The following is a 21,195-nucleotide window of genomic DNA, read 5'->3' on the forward strand; positions in this document are numbered from 1 at the left end:
ACACCCCCAACTTCCAAATCTGCAGCAGATCTGAGGGGTGGGCGGCCTGGGAGCAGGGCCTGTGTGTTTGTGGCTGTGGGTTTGGGGCAGGCCAGTCCAGAGCATCGTGAGGTTCTCCAAAGGGACCATGAATCAAAGAAAGGTGATCAAGTCTCAAATCCACTTCACGGCCTCTTCAGCAGTTAACACTACATTTGCATGTGCATGTGCATGCGTACACATCCATGTGCATGCGTGTACACACACACACACACAAAAGGAAACAGAGTCCAGAAGAGGCCACTGCTGGGACTAGAATTTGCATTCTTCCTTAGTCCGGTCCTGCTTCTTCCACCAGAGAGGCCTTTCGGACTGACCACATGCTATCAATCCTGCCCTGGAACATTAGAATGTGCTTGATGAGTGCTTCCCATGGGGACCCAGGACATGTGGTCCAGATTACTCATTTTTTGGCTCAAGATGGCCCTCTCTTTGTTTGGCCTTTTTCCATTTTTCTGCCACCCCTCACCCAGCACAGAGCCTTGCCCTGATGAGTGGCCATCAGGGTGTGGACTATAAGGAAGCAGCCAAGTAGCTCTGTAGGCCAGTTAGTTGAACTCAGAGTTACGAATCCTTCATTTTCTTCTTACTTTGTTCCCCTTTCCTCACGCCATGACTCTCAGTCTTGGGTCAGTTTAGTAGCAGCAGATCGTAAAACACTCCCCCTCTAAGGCTACCTTGAGAGCTCATTAGTGACCTGCAGACACAAACATACATGTTTTCAGGCCTTGGTAATTTTTTCAATACAATAAGCAATTATTACAGTTAGCAATTTCTACTAGTTTATCTGACTTTTAAACTTGGATATACGTTTTAAACATTTAACAGCCCTAAACTTTAGTTGCTGGAGATGCCTAGGCTTTAATTCAGATCTCTTCTCTGTTTCACTTAAGTATTGTAGAATGATCAGTGGATCCAGTTGAGACAGGTGTTGACTGCTCAGAGGGGAGGGTGGAAAGGCTTGCATCTGGGTCATAGGGATGGTAAAGTATTTAAGATAGGTAGAGAGACAAAAGGAAGGTCAAAGAAAAGTCATAATGTGTCCAACTATGAGATGCTTGTTCTCAGGACAGAGGATGTTCAGGGAAAGACCAATCCAAGCTGTGTCTGTCTACAATGACTTTAAAAAAGAAATAGTTGGTTTTTTTTTTTTTTTTTTCATTTTAGGTAGTTTCCTGATGGGTAAAGAGGAAAATGAAAGAATACCCTAAAAATAGTGTGAGAAGTCTGTATGCAAGCAGAATGTGCCTAACTCTTACTGTTTTAATTGTGTTACTTTTAAAAAAGAACTTCAAAGATTGCTAGCCAGTGAAGAGTGAGGTATATTATATGCATTATTCATTGAACCTTCATGACAGTAGGCTGGTAGAATTATGAACCTCATGTTACAAGGAGAAGAAACCAAACTTAGAATGTGCAAGTGTTCTGCTCATCTTTGCACAACTGGGAATCAGGATTCAAATTGAGAACTCTCTGGCTTGTAGCTATATTGCTAAGAGACCATTCAGTTTGGAATGAAAGTATCATCCATAAGAATAAAAGGAGACTAGACTTTACAGTTTGTTGGGGGCTGGATTGGAGGACATTAAATGCAGGGTCTTTAGGTAATGGGAAGATAATTCTTAAATTCTTAGAGGAGGTTGCCCAATGTCTTCAGAGTTGGCGAAGAACATTCATGATGTGAGGTAGAGGGTTCAATCCTGTCAGCAGATTTCTTCCAACCGAGAGCTTCTGTGATGTCACTTTGAACTCTTTGGCAGAAACTTGCATTAAGAGCAAATAAGTATCTCCATCCTTACTGCTGATGGACCACAGAAAGTGATGCCAGGAATCTCTCCACCTCACACCCCCTGGCACGTTTCCACGCCACAAATGTGGAAGATCACTTATCCGTAGTGGCTGGACCACGTGGGTGCGTTTATAGCAAGCAGATTGCATGTGTATTGGGAAGACTGTGAGTTTGCCTTTTTCTGGCTTTGGGGACCAACTCCATGAAGGTAGCATGCTGTAATAGAAAGCACCTGGGATCTGGAATGCCCTGCTCTTGGCTGGAATATCACTTGCACCTTTCATCAACAGTGTAGTCCCAACCCCACAGAATTCTTGTAATCACAGAGCAAGGAAAAGACTATTCAAATCCTCTGTGAACCTATGAAGCTTGATTAAAGTACTTAGGCAGGACAGCAAAATGTTACCGTGTCATTGTCTTTGAAGGAATGACACTGAATTTTTATAGCCCTTGAGTACTTTGTGAAAGTGCTAGCAGGATCCAGAAGGGATCCTCTTTGAGGCTTGCTTTGTTCCTTTCTCTGTGTTGACAAGTGATACCCCTCTCTATTAATGCCATAGGCTGGCATCAATCATGGGCTGACTCTGGCCTGAGCCCTGTACCAGCAGTGAGATGTTGACATGTCTGCTGAGACCTGGAGCCCACAGCTGCCAAGGAGACCCAAGTGGTACCATTTGGCTGGCCTGAGTCACAGCGTCTGGTTGGCACTTGCTGGGTTTATCTTTTAATTCACGAGTCTTTCCCCTGAACAGATTCAGTTGCTTACCTTTGCTGAGTTCCTTCGTGTGGGTGGCTGGTTAGGTGCAGTTGGTCCTTGCTTCTGGGAGGTTCTTTTCTCCAGAGAGGAAAGTTTGATAACAACTATGGATGTTTCAGGACCGTCTATCATTAGGACTAAATTGTTTCATAACCTGATAATTACTGTATCATCCAAAGTAGGGGAGACTCTGGGAAAGTTAGCAGAGCTAGAGAAGGTTTATTATTGGTTATCCAGGGGATGTTCATGAAAACATTCATTAGGGCTGCTCAGGACAAAGAAAAAAGAATGTCAGCAGAGTAACCCAACCTGGGCAGCTTCGCCTTCCCTCCGGGTAGAATGGGATTCCAGAAGTTTAGCAGAGTCAGCGTAATTGGCCAGGGTTGACGTTCTTTTCAGGGGACAGAATTGTGGCTCAGACATGGGGACCCTGTGAGTTCATCTTTTGCTTTTTCATTTTCTGTTCTATGTTATGTATTTCTCTTTTTGTTATTTTAATTTGGCTCTTAAAAGAAACTTCGTCAAACACTGGCAGAATATTCACCATCAGTCAAGCAGTAAATGTCTTTGGGGAGCTCCTTAGGAACCAGAGGCTGGCTTCAGGTTATTGTATAATCAAGAGATCTGGTCCTAATCTTAGCCTTGCTGTGGTTCTGCTCCTTGTGACTCACAGAGGGGTCTGGATTTGCAGAGTGACCTGGAGCTTTTAGAATGAAGGACTAGGGCCCTGCCTAGACCTGTGTCAGAATCTGTGTCTTAAGATGTCCAGGTAACTCATATGCACTGTCCTGAACGGTAAAGCTCAGGGACAGCGTTTGGCAGCTGAAAAATCTATGAATTTTCCTTTGACCTTGGGCATATCTGAACTTCTGGGAACTTCCTGCTTGTATAGGAAGAAGGGTGGTGAGTGGAAGCAAAGTCAGCCTTCAGTGGTCAAAAATGAAGTGACTGCAGAATCACAGGTGGTCATGGTGGTTTCAATATGCAGATACCTTTGACATCTAATTTAAAATCTCCGAGGGTGGCTCATAGAATGTGAATATCTTTAAAAAATTCCCTTGATGTTCAAGCATATTTATTACAATGTTGCACATAATAAAAATACCTTTAAATGTTCCTCAAGAGGAATGAGTAAATGCAATGGAATATAATCTGGAAGTTTGATGAATGAAGTAGAGCTAGATGTATAAATGTGGCTAAATCTAAACACTGTTTTTGAAGGAAAAAAGTTGCAGGGAGATGTTTGAAGCAGGCACTATTCATTTAAAGCTTAAAGATAACATATAAAAACCTGTATAGGGATGATACACACAAGGTCAAGTTAGTAGTTAGTTCTGAGAACGAGGAAATGAAGTGGGTGGGAGCTTCTGCAGTCCTTTCATGTATTCTGTCTCTTAAAAATGAAGGTGTGAGGGAGGGAGAAAGGAAGAAGGGAGGAAAGAGCAGAGAAGAAAAGGTTGCAGAAGCAAACATGGAAAGTAAGATTCTTTTAAAGGAATGAGTACATACTTGTTGGGGATACTGCTACCTGTAATTTTTCTGAATGCTCAAGGTGTTTCATTATAGAATGACAGCACTCAACTCCCCTAGGAATTGGGAGGCAGGCAGTTGGAATGGTTGCCTGAGACACTCCTAATGACCTCCCATTTCTGAACGTGTGTGTGCCCACGAGTCCCCCCCCCCCCCATCTCATCTTCACAGACACCCTGCCCAGGGCCTGCAGCACCTCTGCGTTCTGTCCTGATGAGATGCAGCCTTTGCTGCACTCGAGCTGCAAGGAAGCCCACCCTTGAGACCCTGGAGGGACCCCACCCACCGCAAGGGCCTCCTGTCTGCGGTCCACTCTCTCCTTTAGTAAGAGGCTGTGTCCTGCCCTTAGAGCATGAAGTCCAGGGTCAAGTCCCACCTTCCCTTCCTGCATTCATTTTCACATCTTCTCTTGTTCCGTTCCATGGTGGGACTTCGTTGTTCATGTGAACCCCAAGGATTTTCATTGCTCACCCCCAGTGTCACTGTTAGCAGTTAGTTCTCGTACTGCTGGATTGCTTTCTTGACTTTCTTTCCATACCAGGAGTGTTCCTAAAGTTTAATCATTAAGAATGTCGCATGCTAGTCTGTGACTCAGGAAATGTTAAGGAAGGCAGAAGTGTCTAAACCCGCTGGTGTCCAAGTGGACTTTTAAATTATTATTATTTTTAATATACATTATTGTGGTGATTCTAAATAGGGGTGATTTTCTGCCCCTTAGGATGGTCATTTGGCAGTGTCTGGAGACCTTTTGGGTTTCACCCTTGGGGGATGAAGTGAAGGCCAATGAATCCTGCAGTACACAGATCTGCCTCCCCCATCCTCCCCTGCAAAGAATTATCCTGTCAAATGTGTCAGTAATGCCAAGGTTGAGACATCCTGCTCTACAGGTCCCCATGCTATGAATAAACCCCCACCACTGAGGCATAGGGAACCAGAGGTTGGCTTCAGGTTATTGTATAATGAAGAGATCTGGTTCTAATCTTAGGGTGAAGTTGTTTCATCTCATTCATTTAAGGTGGGCAGTAGAACAAGGGATATGGGAGTCCCCTGGATTGTCAACAGACTATTCCTATGTCATGACCATGGCATGGTGGAGGCCACAAAGATCATGGCATGGGAGGTGGAAAATGGCAGTTGTGCCCAGTGAATCGTGCCATCTTCCAGCCCATCATCTGCAGTGGTATTGTGCCATTCCTTTCCTCAAGAAGTGGAGTCTACTTTCCCATCCTCTGAGTCTGGGCTGGCTTTGTCACTTGCCTCAGCCAGAACAATGTGGGGAGAGGGATACTGTGTGACTTCCAAGGCCATTCATCTTCTCCCTCATGTGAAGAAGCTCAGCCTGCCTGATTCGCCTCTTTGGAAAGGACCCAGCCCAGCAAAGCCTCTGCCAATGCTCCAGTCACTGAGAGTGTTACCGGGGAACACAGTGAAATCAGCTCACTCCCACCCCAAACCCACCCAGCAGTGAGAAATACTAAATCATGGTTATTTTAAGCTACTAAGTATTGGGGTGGTTTGCTAGACAGAAACAGACAACTGGACGTTGTAGGTAAGTGGCTTCACATGAAGCTCTGGTCCATGTGTTTGCCTTCGAGTGTGTGTAAATACCTTCTTTGTTTCTTGCAGCACTTCTCAGAACTTCTGGATGAGTTTTCCCAGAACGTCTTGGGTCAGCTCCTGAACGACCCTTTCCTCACAGAGAAGAGCTCGTCGTCGTCCATGGAGGTGGAGCCATCCCCGACGTCACCTGCGCCCCTCATCCAGGCTGAGCACAGCTACTCCCTGAGCGAGGAGCCCCGGGCCCAGTCACCCTTCACCCACGTGGCCACCAGTGACAGCTTCAACGATGGTAAGAACCCAGCCCAGGGAAGCACCTGGGATGCTGGCACCTTTGATCCTGAGCTCCTTAAGGGGGTGGGTGTGAGCCATGTCACCCTTAGCACCCACTTTAGCCAAACAGCTGCTGTGGGCAGGGCCTAATGCTTGGGCTGTGGGAAAACACCAAGAGGCACAGGGCATGTTCCTCTACATGACTGTGTCCCTGAGAACTTGCTATAACTGAATAATCGCACGTTATTATTAGTGTGTCTGCCTGCGGCTTGCCTGGGCAGCTGCGCCGCCATTTGTAAATCAGATTGGCCCTCTGGTTGATCATTCCCTCCCATCCAGTAAGTTCATTGTGTCAATAAATGGTGTTGTTTTTCTGAGAAAGAATTTTTATCACTACTCTTCTTCTTAGAAGCTTCTTAGGCATCTCTTAACCCATTTCCAGCATGTTCCATTGACCCCCACTTGTCTGGGATCTTGGTGAGTATCCCCAGACTTTCCTATTGATATGGGATTACTAGACCAATCGATCACGCCAATCAGCAGTACCATAAATACAGTATTTGTTGAAAGTCTAGTTTTTATGGATTTAGAGGTGCTAAGATATTTTGACCATTACTTTATGGGCCTTTCATTGGTATATGTTATATCTTTTAAACTCTCCAGGGCATGTGCACCTTTCTTATTATACTGTGTTTTGTTTTCCTAGAGGAATCACCAGCTATTTTAGTATTTGGAGTAAGTTTTAAAAAGTTATTCTCTGTTCTCAGCTCAGCATATGATGTCTTCCTCAGAGGAGGGTGACTTGGGGTGGCAGGGACAGGGGAGTCACTAAGTTGACCTTCTTCAGTTTGGCCTGAGCATTGTCCTCCCACTTTCTGTGCCGCTGTGTGCATAGCAGCACTTTTTACATGTGGCTACCTCCAGAACTAGTTTCCTCGTGCCCCCCTGTGTTTAAAGGCAGATGCTGTATCCACCTCTTGAATAAGGCAGAAGGAGGGGGAACTCCTTCTCCAGTGCCGTTCATAGATCTGCTAAGAACCAACCCTGGTACCAATAAAACATCGTATCTTAGAACAGAGAATGTTGCGGGTGGTAAAACTTTCCATCTCAGATGCATTCTTCCTTTGAAGACAGCTATGCTGACCATCAGGCCAGGAAGTGTGGGTTTATGTTCTCAGTGAAAGGGACGGCAGATCTGTTCGTGGGTTCTCTCTTGCTGGACCCTGCTGGAGGCTTAAGTAAAAGCTCAGATCTGCCCCCGACTCCCTGTAAGAGATTAGATGCATGATTCTTTAATCTTTTTTTCTCTATAGTTTGTCAATTTTTTTTTTTAACTTCAGATCAGGAGAACAGGGGAAGGGGAGGCCTCCTCCTTTTCCTCTTTCTTCTCCCCTTCTTCTCACTCTCTTGCTGATCCCTTGCTTTCTTATTTAAATTGCTTTCAGGAATGATTTCGGTTCCTGCCATCTGTCATAATTAAGTACTGTTGCCCCCTTATCCTCATAGCATAGTCCGTTACTATAACAATACACCATAGCAAGTTATTTTAAACTTATGCATTGTTTATTTCTAGAATTTTCCATTTAGTGTTGTCAGACCATGATTGACCGTTGGTAACTGAAATGTGGAAAAGAAAACCATGGGTAAGGGGGGACTACCATGTTCCTCATTTGTCACTGTGTGTAGGAGAGCTGTAGGAGGTCAGCCCTTCAGGGTTTCAGCTTAGATAAATTCAAACAATCTTAGTTTTGTTATTTTATAAGTGGATGTTAGCTTTTGATGAGTGGTCAGACTACATGACCATTCCAATTTCTTTCAATCTTTAGGGCCTCTGTGGAGATAGGTTTTTTTTTTTTTTTTTTTTTTTTTTTGAGATGGTTCTTTATAACAGTTGTACCCACCTTGGCTTAAAGTTTCCCCCATGCTTCCTTCACTGCTTTGCCTACCTTATTCTACACTTTCTCTGCTGCCTGTAATTCCAGTCCTGCTTCCTTTGGGGAATTCATTCCATTTCTCTTATCTTGGTTATCTATTGCTGGGTAACAAATATTCCCCAAATTAATAGCTTAGAACAATAATAATCATTTATTACATCTTGTGATTTCTGTGGTAAGTTTCAGCATTGACTTTCCAGTGTGGTTTGGGTTTAGAATCTTTCTCGAGGCTTAAATCAGAGGCAGACTAAGGCTACATTCAACTGAAAACCTTCCCAGGGTAGAGGTCTGCCTCCAAGATGGCTCCCTCACTACACAGCTGGCGAGTCAGTGGGGTGAATTGGTTGCTCTTTGTGTGGGTCTCTCCATGGGGCTGCTTGGAGGCATCCATCGCAATGCCTTTTCTAACATCGCCAGGGAAGTTGTTCTGTTGGTCGCACAGGCAGGGCTGATTCAAGTGGTGGTAGGGGATTGTAAAAGAATGTGACCACCAGGAGGCCAGGATCCCTGGAGCCATCTTGGCAGCTGACTGCCACACCTCTCCTCACTGTGACGTCTGGAAAGTGACCTTCTTCCCTGTCTGAACTCTTTGACCCCATGTTATCCGTGCCTTACATTGTTACCATTCATTCACCAAGAAGTTCTTAAGATCTGATGTACTGTACGACACTGGAGGACAAACAAAGAAAAAAAAAATCGTTCTTTGCTCTCACACAACTTATCAAGTGGGGAGATTAGAAAGATATAGGACTGAGTGTACGGCTGTTAAGCACGCGCCAGCAGGTTTAAGGTTGTGTGCTCTGTAGTTACACCTGGTTTCCAATCCTACTTCTCCACTGGCTACTGGTGGGCAGATTTCTTATTTTTCCAAGCCACTGTTTCCTTATGGGTAAAACCAGGATAATAACAAACTCTTGTGAAGATTATGTGACATACTTCAATGCCTAGCTCAGGACCTGACTGATGGGAAGGAGAATGTTTTCATCTGATGTTACAATTGTGATTATTTAAAACCAAGAGCTGTGTTATGGTTTGGAAATGAGGTGTTCCCCCAAATCTCCTCCGTTACTGCAGGAATGTTCCGAGGTGAAATGACTGGATAGTGAGGGCTGTGTGTAACCTATCTGTATACCCTCGATTGAGTGGACTGATTGGGTGTTAACTGAGGGTAGGTAGGTTGTGGCTGGAGAAGGTGGGTCACTGGGTGTGTACCCTGGAGTGGTTCATCTTCCCTGCACCCCACTTCCATTTCCTGGCTGCCATGAGGGAAGTAGCTTCCCTCCGCCATGCCTGTCCCCCATGATGCTCTGCTTCACCTTGGGCCCACAGCAATGGAGTCGGTCATCTATGGACTGAGACCTCTGATATCTTGAGCCAAAATTAACTTATTCTTTTCTAAGTTGTTCTTGTTGGGTATTTGGGTCATAGCAACTGCAAAAGATGCTAAAACAAGCTGGAAGAGGTCAAGAGGATCTTGGATATTCTGGAAGGCTTTTGTAGAGGATTTCAGAATTCATCAACCTGTGTTCTACAAAGAACTCCAATGGGTACTGAGCTGTCCACCTTATTAGTGCACCTTATTCTGTTTTCATTGGTCATTTTTTATAATCCTCTGGAGGACAGCCAGCTACACACCAGCAGGAGCTGATTCCTTAGGATCCGTGAATAGCAATGTTTCCTTAGAGAGTAGTTAGTGTGTAGTCAGTACTCGAACATGTTCTGTGAAATGAAGATGTAAGATATTTCAAGAAGATTGTTAGATATTCATTTTTGTTCATATTTTTTCCCCTCAAATCTTGGAACAGATTATTCTCTAGGATGAAGCTGACCTCATAACACGGCTTTTGAGAGTCTTTGTGGCCGGATCAATTGCCCTTTCCTATGCTATGTCCTTCCACTCCCTGTCCACATGACTCTAGCCTTAGCTTTTCCACTGCATGCCTTTATTGACACTCAATCCAGGGCCTTCTCCCACCCTCTGCTCCCACCCTCCTGCCTTTCAAGACTCATTACTCTCCCCAGGCAAGTGGCCCTTTCATCACATTTCCATGAAGCTTTCATGCCATTTCTGCAGAGATGATTCCGTTTGTTCTTGTATTTTAGCCATCCATGGAACTGTCAATTCTCTTCCATATTTTGAGATGACTGAGGTCAAGTACAATTCTGTGTTTCTGGTACCTTGCGTTATGCCAATTAGAAGTTAAGTGTTTTATAAATGCTTTGTGTTCATTTTTAAATGTTCACAGCTATTTTTAATTATCTACCTTATTACCTGACAGTTACTGATACACAGAAAAATAAATCATAAAAAGGGATAGGAAGTTGGAGACGAAAGAGTGTTAAAATTTGAATTAGGACAGACAGGAAATACTCTACATTGAAGGTGACATTTGAGTAGAGGTCAGCAGAAGCCTCTCACATAGAGGCTTCTAGACAGAGGAATTAGCAAGCTCAAAGGTCCTGTATCAGAATGTGAAGAGAATATGTGAGCACCCATATCGTGTTAGGACAGGAACCTCTCAGGAGGAGTCAGCCATCCAGCAGCCTTGCCGTTCTAGAACGTGAGGGTTGAAAGCAGCCTACACAAACGTGGCAGACGAACTGTGCCTTTATTGACACTCAGTTCCACATCTGTTTGTTGAATGCCTTCTATGTATCAGGCACCATTCTAGATACTTGTGGGACATAACCGTGAAACCTAGACCCTGCCTCTGAGAATCTCAGAGTCTGGTGAAAGTGCCATGTTATACAAACACCTTATAGTCAGAAGGGAGCAATGTCCCAAGAGGAAATTATTCTGTGTAAGTTCCCAGGAGAGAGATCACACCCATTGAAGATTACAGGAAAAGTTGCATGAATGGGGCAAAATTTCACTTGGGCCTTGGAGCCCTGCCCAGACTTAATCCCAGGGAGATGGCTGGAAGGAAGCAGATGGGGAGTAGAGGGCTAGGGCACTGATTCTTTTGCAATAAGATCCCTAGTGAAAGACTGAAAATAAGCAGACTTCCAAAAGTTCAGGGTTCCTTTCTCTTTCATTGTTTTTGTTTTTTCACTTTTTATTTTAATGAATTTAAATACAACATAAAGGAATTATGAGTGCCACCTATGGCTAATGACTTAGAATGGGGATAAATAATTAGTGGATGTTTTTCAGGAAGCCTTTCTTATCATGAGACCCAAGCACACACCATTTGCACCTTCCGTTTATAGGTCCTGTGCTGCAACAGATTATGCTGATCATTGGCTGAGCACAGGCAGGGGATGTGAGATAGATTTTGCAGAGTTTCTGGTCTACAGTTTATTTTTGTTGAAGTTTCAATGTTTTCTCTAAGCAGATGCTATTTTCTGATACTAGCAAAGGCTTTTTTTTTTGTAAGTAAGAGATAACAAATATGGTTAGTAACTGATTGAGACATATAAAGTCAAAATTAGGCAATATGGGTGGTTGGAGGGGGAACTCACCAGCTTAGCTTTGTCCAGGTTTTAGCTTCAGTGATTTGAGGATGGACAAATGTTTGAGAACAGAGCTCATTATTCACACAACTTAAGCCAGAGGGTGTGTATTGGCGGGGGTCAGGGGTGGGAGGTAGAATAATCGTCCTCTAGTTCAAATGCTTTATCAAAGCAGGTAATCAGCCTAATGCAGAAGTGCAGTTTCTCTTTAAGTAACACGTAAATATGTAGCATTTAGGGCTAGCTGTTTGCATTTGGGTCTAATATTCTTTATTTCTTGATAACAGTCTAGGACAAACGAGGAGTGATTGCCTCTAGAGATAAGAGTGAGCAAGTTTTCATTATAATTGAGAAAGCCTGTGATTTAGTTCTGTGTCCAAGTTTATGTAAATACAATTCTTCTGTAATTGATCCTGATAAGATACACAGTTAGTAGAGGCTTAGTTTATTAGTTTTCCTTTCTCTTCCTCCCCATTTCTCTCTCCTCTTCTGCCTCTCAACGTAACCCTACTCTTTTCCCACTCCTCCTTCTTTGCCCTCTTCCTCCTCTCTTTCCCTTCTTCCCTCTCCCTGCATGAACCCCAAGGAAGTCATATAGGGAAAATGTAGACCTTCTTATCCCATCATTCTATCATAGACTGTGTTAGTCCCCTTTTAGTGCTGTGATCAAAATACCTGACAAGAATAACTCAGAGGAGGAAAATTTTATTTTAGTTCATGGTTTCAGAGGATGTGGTCCATCATGGCCAACTCCAAGGTTGTAACGTCATGGTGGAAGAGTGTGGCCAACGAGAGCTTCTCAGTGCGTGGCAGCCAGGAAGCAGAGAGAAGATTTAAAGGAAGATATTGCCCTCAAGGGCATGCCCTCAGTGAACCACTTCCTCCAGCCATGCCCACCTGCCTATGGTTACCACCCAGTGGTCCCTTGGCATTGTTAATCAAATGGATTAATCCCTGATGAAGTTACATCCCCACGATCCAGTCATTGCTTAAAAGCTCCCACAACCTCTGGATCTTGATGCAGTGGGGACCTGGCTTCCAATACATGAGCTTTTGGGGGAACATTTCAGATCTAAACCATAACATGGATCTCAGATGAACTGTGGATCCTTAAAACTGTCTATAAAAGCCTGGGCTGTCTGCATTTGTTAACATTTCTGGTGAAAGCCTTTCTAATTTTTTTTTTTTTTTTGAGTCTCAGAAGAGTCAAAGTTCAAGTGCTTTATCAAAGCAGGTAATCACACTTTATCAAAGCAGAACTATCCCAGTAAAATGTTTTTGGATTTTTTTTTTTTTTTTGAGTGTGTGTTTGTACCTCACAATATGGAGGATAATTGTTTCTAGTACTAGATTTTAATGGTGTTCCTTTGTGATTAAATTGAAATACTAGGCTTATTTCTCAGCTTTCCTAGGACTGTAACGAATATCTGAGATAGTCAACTTCTACAAAGAAGAGTTTTTTTTAGCTCCCAGTTTTGGAGGTTTTAGTCGTGACCAGTTGGCTCCATTACTTTGGGCTTGTGGTGAGGAGGAAGCTCATAATGGGGCAAAACTGCTCACCTGATGGCCACAAAGTGAAGGAGAGAGAGAAAATGGCACACCCCAGTGACCTAAAGTCTCCCGTTAGCCACGCCTCTCTAAGTTTCCACTACCTCCTGAGAGCTGGGGACCAATCCTTTAACACTTGGGCCTTTGGGGGTTGTTTAAGATGTAGACTGTAGCACTAGTGAGCATTTTCTTTTTTCTGTAATTTCAATAATGTTCTTAAAGAAAAAACATAGTGCTGGGCTAAGTCCATTCTGAGGGAATTAGGCATATCCCTGTCCTCCAAGATGATATGCAACCCCAGTTAGAAATATATGTAAATTATCAACAGATCTTAGCATTCAAATAGGCTAATATAGAAATGATCTAATACCATAGCTGTATCACACACAAATCTAGGTAGGTTCATATATGATGGGTTGAAAAACTGGAACTAGAGTGGTCCCAGGTCTACAGAGCGTGGGCTGGGAACATAAATAATAACCATCTCCCTTCTGAAGAGTCTGTTGGGGTGTCTGGGGTTTGCAGGGCCCAGGAATGACAGGGTGGGACAACTTAGTATGGATACCCTAAACTTATAGAGCTGTTTTCATAGATGGGTGTGAAAACAGTCATCTATGAGCTAAAGGTGAGCAGATGGTGCTGGTGCGAAGTCACATGGGGTAAATGGGACAGCCAGGGGAGGGCGAGGGCTCAGGATTGCTCACTATGTGATGGGAAGCAGGACCTAAGCAAAGGTGGCTGTTTTTTTCTTTTTTTGAGATAAGAAGAGGAGAATAATGGCTCGTGGTTGCTAACGTGAGAGCAGGGAAAGTGTGCACAGATCTAATTAAAGGTGAAGGTCTATCACACTGATGGCAGAGAAAGCATGGATTTCGAAATGATTAGACAAGCTGGCAGCAGGATTAGCACAAGGTCGAGTATGTTGGAAAAAGGGGTAGAGATGAGTCGTAGGACACTAAGGTTCTGCTTTGCAGTGTCAGAGGGATCTGGATGTTGACGTGTTCCCAGGAAGTGGGACCCGAGAGTAAGCCACAGAGATGAGATGAATAGCTGTATCTTCATCACATTCAGTATGAGCTGTGATAAGAGCCTCAGTCTGAGTCATGTTGGAGGGGGTAGACCCAGGTGGGAAAGGAAGGTGTGTTCGTCATCCAGGGGTGGGCTGAAGGAAGAAGACTGTGCTTGGGTAGGAACATAGACAACAAGATAATGGTGCTTTCTTTATTAAACAAGAAAAGAATAAAAGTGAAATGACTCCTTTGTCTGCCTAGCCATTGAAAAGCTGCAGCAGTAAAAAAAAAAAAAAAAAAAAAAAGCAATGCTTAGAGTTCTCTAGCAGTTAAAAATACTTTGGTTATTCCTGAATGAGAGCTCTGATTTCAGTGAAGAAAAATAAAAAAATACGTGGGAGTTTCATGCATGTGTGTGTATTAAATACATCTTTTGAAATCAATCACTTGTCTTACAGGTACTTATTTTGTTTTTACTTTAGACACATATCCTACAGTAGAACCTGAGATGCTAAATGCAGAACCCTGACTAAGTACAGTGTTGATTTCTAGAGTCAAATCGATTTGAATCTGTGCTCTGCCACTTAACTACTGGTGTAATGTATGATGGATTAGTTAGCTCTTGTGTCTGTCTTTCCCGAGCTTTAAAATGGGAATAATAATAATAATACTTAACACATAACATTATTGTAGGGATGGAGTCAATACTTCCTGAACACTGAGCATAGTGCCTGGCAATTTGTAAGCACTGAATAAATATGGCCTGTTATTGTTATGGCCTTTGTGTGGATTATTGCATAATTAAATACATAATTTACCAAAGGCCATAATCACCCCGGGAAAGGGCTTCTGTATCCACAGCACAGAAAGAACATGGGAAGAGTTTCTCTCAGAAACTGTGCAACTGTGCTGACCACAGGTCATGATGGGTGCCTGCCGTATAATAACCATTCAGCCTATTTTAGTTGTTATTAGGTGGTTTTAAACTGGGATTCCTTCAGAAACATTGGATTTAGTCTGTTAGTTTTCTTGTCTGTAAGAAGCGAGTAATGGTGTTACTTACTCCATGTAATTACTCTTAGGACTAAATTAATTAGTATCTGCAAAGCACTTAGAATAATTTCCAGCACATAGTAAATACATAGTTACCAGTAAGTATCTGCTAGTTTTATTATTATCTATATTTCTTAACAATATTCAAGCGCAAAGTGATTTCAAGGTTAAGGTGCTTAAGAAGGGAACCTTGAGCATACGGGCCGCTTAACTTCTACAGAGTGGCCTGTCGTTTCAATATAATTCTGATATTTTCTACTGAAGTCCTGACCTGCCCTCCCTAAGCTTCTAGAACCTGTTTTTTTTTTCTTTATGATATTTTTGTGTAAAAAATTGTTGAAGATTTTTCAGCTCCTTTGCAAATACTCAAAGGGCAAACAAAGTAATTGGAGGATTTAGATGGGACATGCAAGTTTAATTTATGAAATTTCCTCTTTGCTTTACAGATGTTATGTAAATAATAAATGGATTATATATGCATTTTCATCATATAAATGGTATTTGCCTCCTGTGAGTTCTCATTTTAAGGATGTATGGCCATTCTGTTTCTACATGGTGTGTGTGTGTGTGTGTGTGTGTGTGTGTGTGTGTGTTCTCACTTGAGGATTTGATCTTTTGGTTGGTTCTGCAGGGATCAGAGCCCATTTGGTGCAGTTATCTTGGCAGGGGAAGTGGAAATGATTGAGGATCCCCATTTTGTTACCATTGTGTTGCCTTCAAGTTTCTGCCTTTTTTAAGCTTCCTGCCCACTCAATGCTTTGGGAGTCTTGGCGTCCAGCCCTGTTGCATGTGGCTGCAGTCTTGCCCTTGATGTGAAGGCCTGTTCCCCACTGTAGACAGTGGCTTGCTTCCTTTCCGTGCTGACAGATCAGGGCAATGCTAAAGAGATGTGCCATTTGAGTTTGACCTTTGGCAGAAGGCTGCTGGAATAAAAGCAGATGATACGGGGTTTTTTTTCTTATGCTCCATGGGATGCACTACTGAATTTACCAGGGGCGTTTTCCATCTGAAATGAAGCTTAAAATGTGTTGTCAACACAGTTCAGGAAAAATCCTTTTTCCTATTTGTATCTGAACTTCAGGATTTAGAAATTATGGAATACAGTGTGTCCACTGACTCTTGCTTTTATAGTTTAGCCATCTACTCAAATAGCCAAGGGAAGTTCTAGTTCTAAGCCTCGGTGGCCCTACTGATGTTTTTGCCAATAAAATTAGAGTCCAAAAAAAGGTCGTAGGGAAAGTCATTGTTCCTTTGTCTCCTTCACTCCGTCCTTTGTTAACCCCCTCCCTCAAGGTTATATTTGTCATTTTGTTTTCTCTGAGTTGATACTTATTTCTTTTGGGGGCAGTATAATTCTACACCCAGTGGTTCAGAATGAAAGCTCTTCTTTAGTTTCAAGAAAACTGGGATGCAGTTCTTACTACTTTCTAGCTGACTTTCTTAGTCTGAAATGGTTTATTTTTATGATGTAACTGGAAGTCTAATCAGCCAATTTATAAATTTTATTGATTTGATTCACAGTTAATGATTTAGAAGAATTATTTGGGAAATCAGTGCAGCTATTTTGTAATATACTTTGAAGTAATAGATTGATTTTTTTCTTCAAACATTCAGCCATATTGTATCAGCTAAGAAATCATCACAAACTTTAGTACTTTAAAAAATTATTTTGCTATTATAGCTCATATGTCTGTTCCTTGCAGGGGGCTTGGCTGATGTTTGTGGGGGTTGATGAGTGACAGCTAGTTTCTCTCTCATCTCTAAGGCCAGCAAGGAGTTGGCTGCTCTTGGATAAGCTCATGTGGAGACCGCTCTCATCTATGTGTCTGTCACCTTTCTCCTAGGATCAGTCGGTTTTCCTGCCACATCCTTTTCATGGTGGTGGTAAAACACCAAGAATAAAGTGCAGTTCAGAGCTAATGTGCCATTGGCTAAGTGATGTCACATGGCCAAGTGCAGGGTACTGAAAACTACATGACGAAAGACATGGATAGAGAGAAAGAATGAAGACCTGATGCCCCTAATGCAGTTCTTTACAAATATTAAGGTGGCCGTCAACCTGTATGAGTCAAGGGCCTGTCAGGGTCCCTTGAGCCTTGTGGGCTTCTCTGCAATAATTGCCATCCTTCAGCACACAGTAGAGCAGGCAGTAGAGGCCATGTCCAGTTGTGATCACCCAGGGGCAGCAGTTTCCTAACACAGGCAGTTTAGAAATGCATGACGTGTAACGGGTGAGAAGAAAATCACCCGAGTTCCGAATGATGAGCCAGACGTATGTTTACTATTGGGGTATTTCCTTTGTCTCTTTTCTCTTAGTTCCTTCATTAATAGTATATTATTATACCCAGATTTTTTTCCCCCTTAACATTACATTATAAACCTTTCCTTAGTCATTAACAAGGCTTTTAAATGCAACATTAATGTCTGAATGAATATTCCATTGAACAGATGCCCCGTAATTAACGTAACCTTTCCCTTAGTCTTTAGCGTTCTGGTTATTCCCAGTGCTTTGTGATTATAAGCAATGACGCAACAAGTGTATTTATGCATGAATCTTTACCCACATGTTGAATTGTTTCCTTAATGGAGAGAATCCTGGCCAAATACAGCAATCTGGGCTCTGCCACTAATTTGCAGTATGATCGGGACTGGAATGTCAGTTTCCTCTTCTATAAAATGACATCCTTGTGCTATATTGGTGGACTTAAACTTCTAACTCTAAAACTTTCAAGATTGCTGTATTGGAGTGAAACCATGAAGCAAACACCAACTGTCCTCAGCAAAGCTTGGGGGAGTAGAGGCGGCTTCCTGGGACTCCTCACTTGGAAGAGCTCTGTGCCCTTTGAGAGAAGAGGTTTCTTTTTGCAGCTCAGATGTCATTGCTCACTCTGCAGTCTCCTCTCCCTGAGAGAGCAGCGATTATATTTATGTTTTTAAATAGGGCTATGGGACATGAGCATTAAGAATATAAACTGGCCAGGCACCATGTTGCACGCCTGTAATCCCAGCGACTTGGGAGGCTGAGGCAGGAGAATCATGAGTTCAAAGCCAGCCTCGGCAAAGCAAGGGGCTAAGCAACTCAGTGAGACCCTGCCTCTAAATAAAACACAAAATAGGGCTGGGGATGTGGCTCAGTGGTTGAGTGCCTCTGAGTTTAATCCCCGGTACCAAAAAAACCCATCAACTGAGCTGGCTTAGTTTATGGCCACGTGCACACTTTGAGAATGGCTTCCCTGGATTGGAATAACTGACTTCGTCACCCGTCTTCATTTTGTCTTACAATTTTGCATTTACTTTTTTTGCATTTATTTTTGCCTTCTGTTGCCTGGTGAATTCAGCTGGATCGTAGTCCCCTTCCCTGGCCTTCTCTCTCAGTTTCCTGGTGATTGCGTGAGATGGTTTTCCCAGGGCTGCTTCCTGACTGTTCTTTTCAGTGTGCACCCAGGGCTGCTTCTTGTCTTACTGTCTCTTCCAGCCTCTGCCAGGCACCAGCGTTGCTTGGTTTGGGTGGATTTCTAGTGTTGATTTCAGGAAGCAGAGGCCTCAATGTCTGTTGAGAAAAAAGCACAGTGAAGAAAGCGCAGTCTGTTCTCCCCGCCCCTCCAGGCCTTCCCCAACTCTGTCCCAAGGGTGTCCTCTTGCGGAACACAATCTTCTAGTTCCTAAGCTCTTTTGGGAGAGGGGTTGGTCTTCTTTTGGCCTGTGGTCCAGCGGCTTCTCTAAGCTGAGTTGGGATGCCTATCTGGCCAGCAGAATTCTGTGTAAACTACAGTGTGGTCTCCTTCCTCTGGCTGCCATCAAAAGGCCCTTTATCCCCTCCCGCCTCCTCCTTCGCCAGGATGTCGCCCACACCCTACGAATGACGGAAGTCCCCCATGGCACCTCGGCACTCAGCGGCACATAGCCCTCTCTCTGAGAGCAAGGGATCATATTGTGAATGGGAACCTAACTTTTTCTGGAGTTGAAGGAAGCTGCTTCTGCAGTACAGTTTTAATCGTTGTGAACTTTGGCTCTCAGCTGCTGCTTCCACCCTCCCCTCCAGCCCTGGCAGTTGTGAATGACGTTCACGTACCTTTTCGTAAGAAAACTGGAGTCAGGAATCCAGTTTCAATATATGAACAACTCTGTTCCCCGAAACAGTAGCAGGTCACCAAGCATGTGGCTTTAAACGTGTCCATAAAGCAGACACTTATCTTTGCTTTATTTCCACCTTGTTTTAGTACTGGTGGCGTCGTGAGGGGTGTGGACTTGGGGAAGCCCTGGCTTGTTTTTTCTTGTTCTGTGCCTGTTTGCAGACAGGGGCTTTCCTTTCCTAAACTTGCGGCTAAGGTGCTCTGTCCCCTCTGTCTTCTGCTGGGCTGTTACCTGTCCCCAGGCCTGGAGATAATCACCATGGCCTCTGTCATGAGACAAGACCCAGACTTGCCACTTACGTTTTAGCAAAGGGCAGATGTTTGTTGCATCTCTAAGAACTGAACAGAGGTTCTGGGGGTTGAGTTTAGATCCAAGGCACGTGCAGAACCACAGGGAGAGCAGAAGGAGACACAGACTAGGGAGTCGGAAGGAAAAAAGGAGCCAGGAGAACAGTGACTGCCCCTGGGGAGAAGGAGAGGCATGTCACCCTGAGACCTCCGGTGCCAACCATTGGCTTCTTTCCCCCTTATTTTCAGCTGTGCTTGTGTATTAATTTTGAATAGATATCACCTTCACTTCCACTGCCCGACCTGTCCTCTTCCTCACTCGCTCTGCCTGGTTCTTTCTTTGTGTGCGGCTCTCCCAGGGTTTCTCCAGGCGGACGCACAGGTGGGCATGCACAAGGACTGTCTTACTTTGCCATTAATCTCTTCACCCAGTTCTCTGCTCTCCCACGCTCTTCCCTTCCCCTTCGTTCCCCTCCCAGGAACCCCTGGCAGGAGCTTTGTTCCGTCAGGAAGGATGCGGTTGTGTGCATACCTGATGCTCTAACAAGTTCCCTGTTGCTTGTCTCCTTCCCACAGACGAGGTGGAGAGTGAGAAGTGGTACCTGTCGACAGACTTGCCTTCCACCACCATCAAGACAGAGCCGATTACGGAGGAGCCACCCCCGGGTCTTGTTCCTTCTGTCACCCTGACCATCACAGCCATTTCCACCCCTTTCAAAAAGGAGGAACCCCCTCTGGAGATGAACACAGGGGTATATTCAATTTTTTTACATATAAATACGTTGGATCAAAAGATACGGACCTTCATTCTTCAATAAGGCCTTTATTCTAGTGGCTATATCGACTTAAGGGCATATAACTGTGTATTTATGCATATGTGCAGGAAAATACCAAGAATATGTTGATTTGGTATCAAGCATGGATCATATCACAACTTTAAAGGAATTGTCCACAAAAATTAATACTAAAGTGGATTTCATTTTTTTCCCTTTGATTGCTATAAAAAAATAAAAAAATCCAGAGTACCCATGGTAAAGTAAATAAGTAAGTAAAAGTCCCTATGACATTGACTTTGAAGCCAGTGGAAAGGGAGAGGTTTAGAGGATGTCTAACCCACACCTGACAGGGCCATGGCTGTTGGGAGGGAATGCCAGCCCCTGGGTAATATTTTACTTCCCCAGTACAGTGCTGAGTTGCTCTTCCCCACTTCATGAATCTCCTGACTACTGATTCCTGTTGTTACCTGTGGCAAGTGTAAGAAACCAGGAATATTTTCCTGCTTGAGTCCAGGTCTACAGCAAGTAGAGTTTAATTCTGCTCTGCCTTCTCTCTGGGTATTTCCAGGGTCCGATAATGGACCAGCATCATGTTCATGTATCTTCTTACAGATGTTGGAACCAGTCTTGACTTTCCTAAGTTCTACAGGTTAGGTTATAAGCAAAAAAATGACTCCCTTAGTATTCACTAAGTAAGATCTCCTGGGATCAGGATTTAGTGTCTCTGTGTCCTGGAAAAGGTCATGATCAGGAGAGCCACCGACACACAGCTGCCTCCTCCTGCTGTAGGAAAGCCCTGTGCAGCTGCAGGCTAGGATCCCTTCCTCAGTAGCTTCCTGAGCCTCTGCCAGGCGGGGCTCCTGAGATATGCAGACATCTCCTCATTCATGAGGTTTTTGTTCGGTTGATTTAAGAATAACATTGCTCAGGCCATCTTTATGCTCCCCGAGAATGGGCCACATAACTCTTCTCTTCCCTGCTGGGTATTTGGTGGTCAGATGTCGTCAGACATTAGGAAGCCTGGGAAGGAAGGATCTGATGCTCACAGTCCCTGC

At 43.7% G+C, this 21,195-nt stretch overlaps 1 protein-coding gene across 1 annotated transcript in view; it reads left to right on the top strand.

The window, feature by feature from the left end:
* Creb3l2 (cAMP responsive element binding protein 3 like 2) overlaps positions 1–21,195 on the top strand; it is a 109,735-nt gene that overhangs the window by 56,418 nt on the left and 32,122 nt on the right. Inside the window, exons 2-3 of the mRNA XM_076832807.2 lie at positions 5,742–5,964; positions 19,941–20,116. Of these exons, the coding sequence (XP_076688922.1) occupies positions 5,742–5,964; positions 19,941–20,116 (399 nt within the window). The remainder of the gene's footprint in view (positions 1–5,741; positions 5,965–19,940; positions 20,117–21,195) is intronic.

This window comes from Callospermophilus lateralis, chromosome 1 (assembly GCF_048772815.1).
Source record: "Callospermophilus lateralis isolate mCalLat2 chromosome 1, mCalLat2.hap1, whole genome shotgun sequence".
Classification (NCBI taxonomy): Eukaryota; Metazoa; Chordata; class Mammalia; order Rodentia; family Sciuridae; genus Callospermophilus; species Callospermophilus lateralis.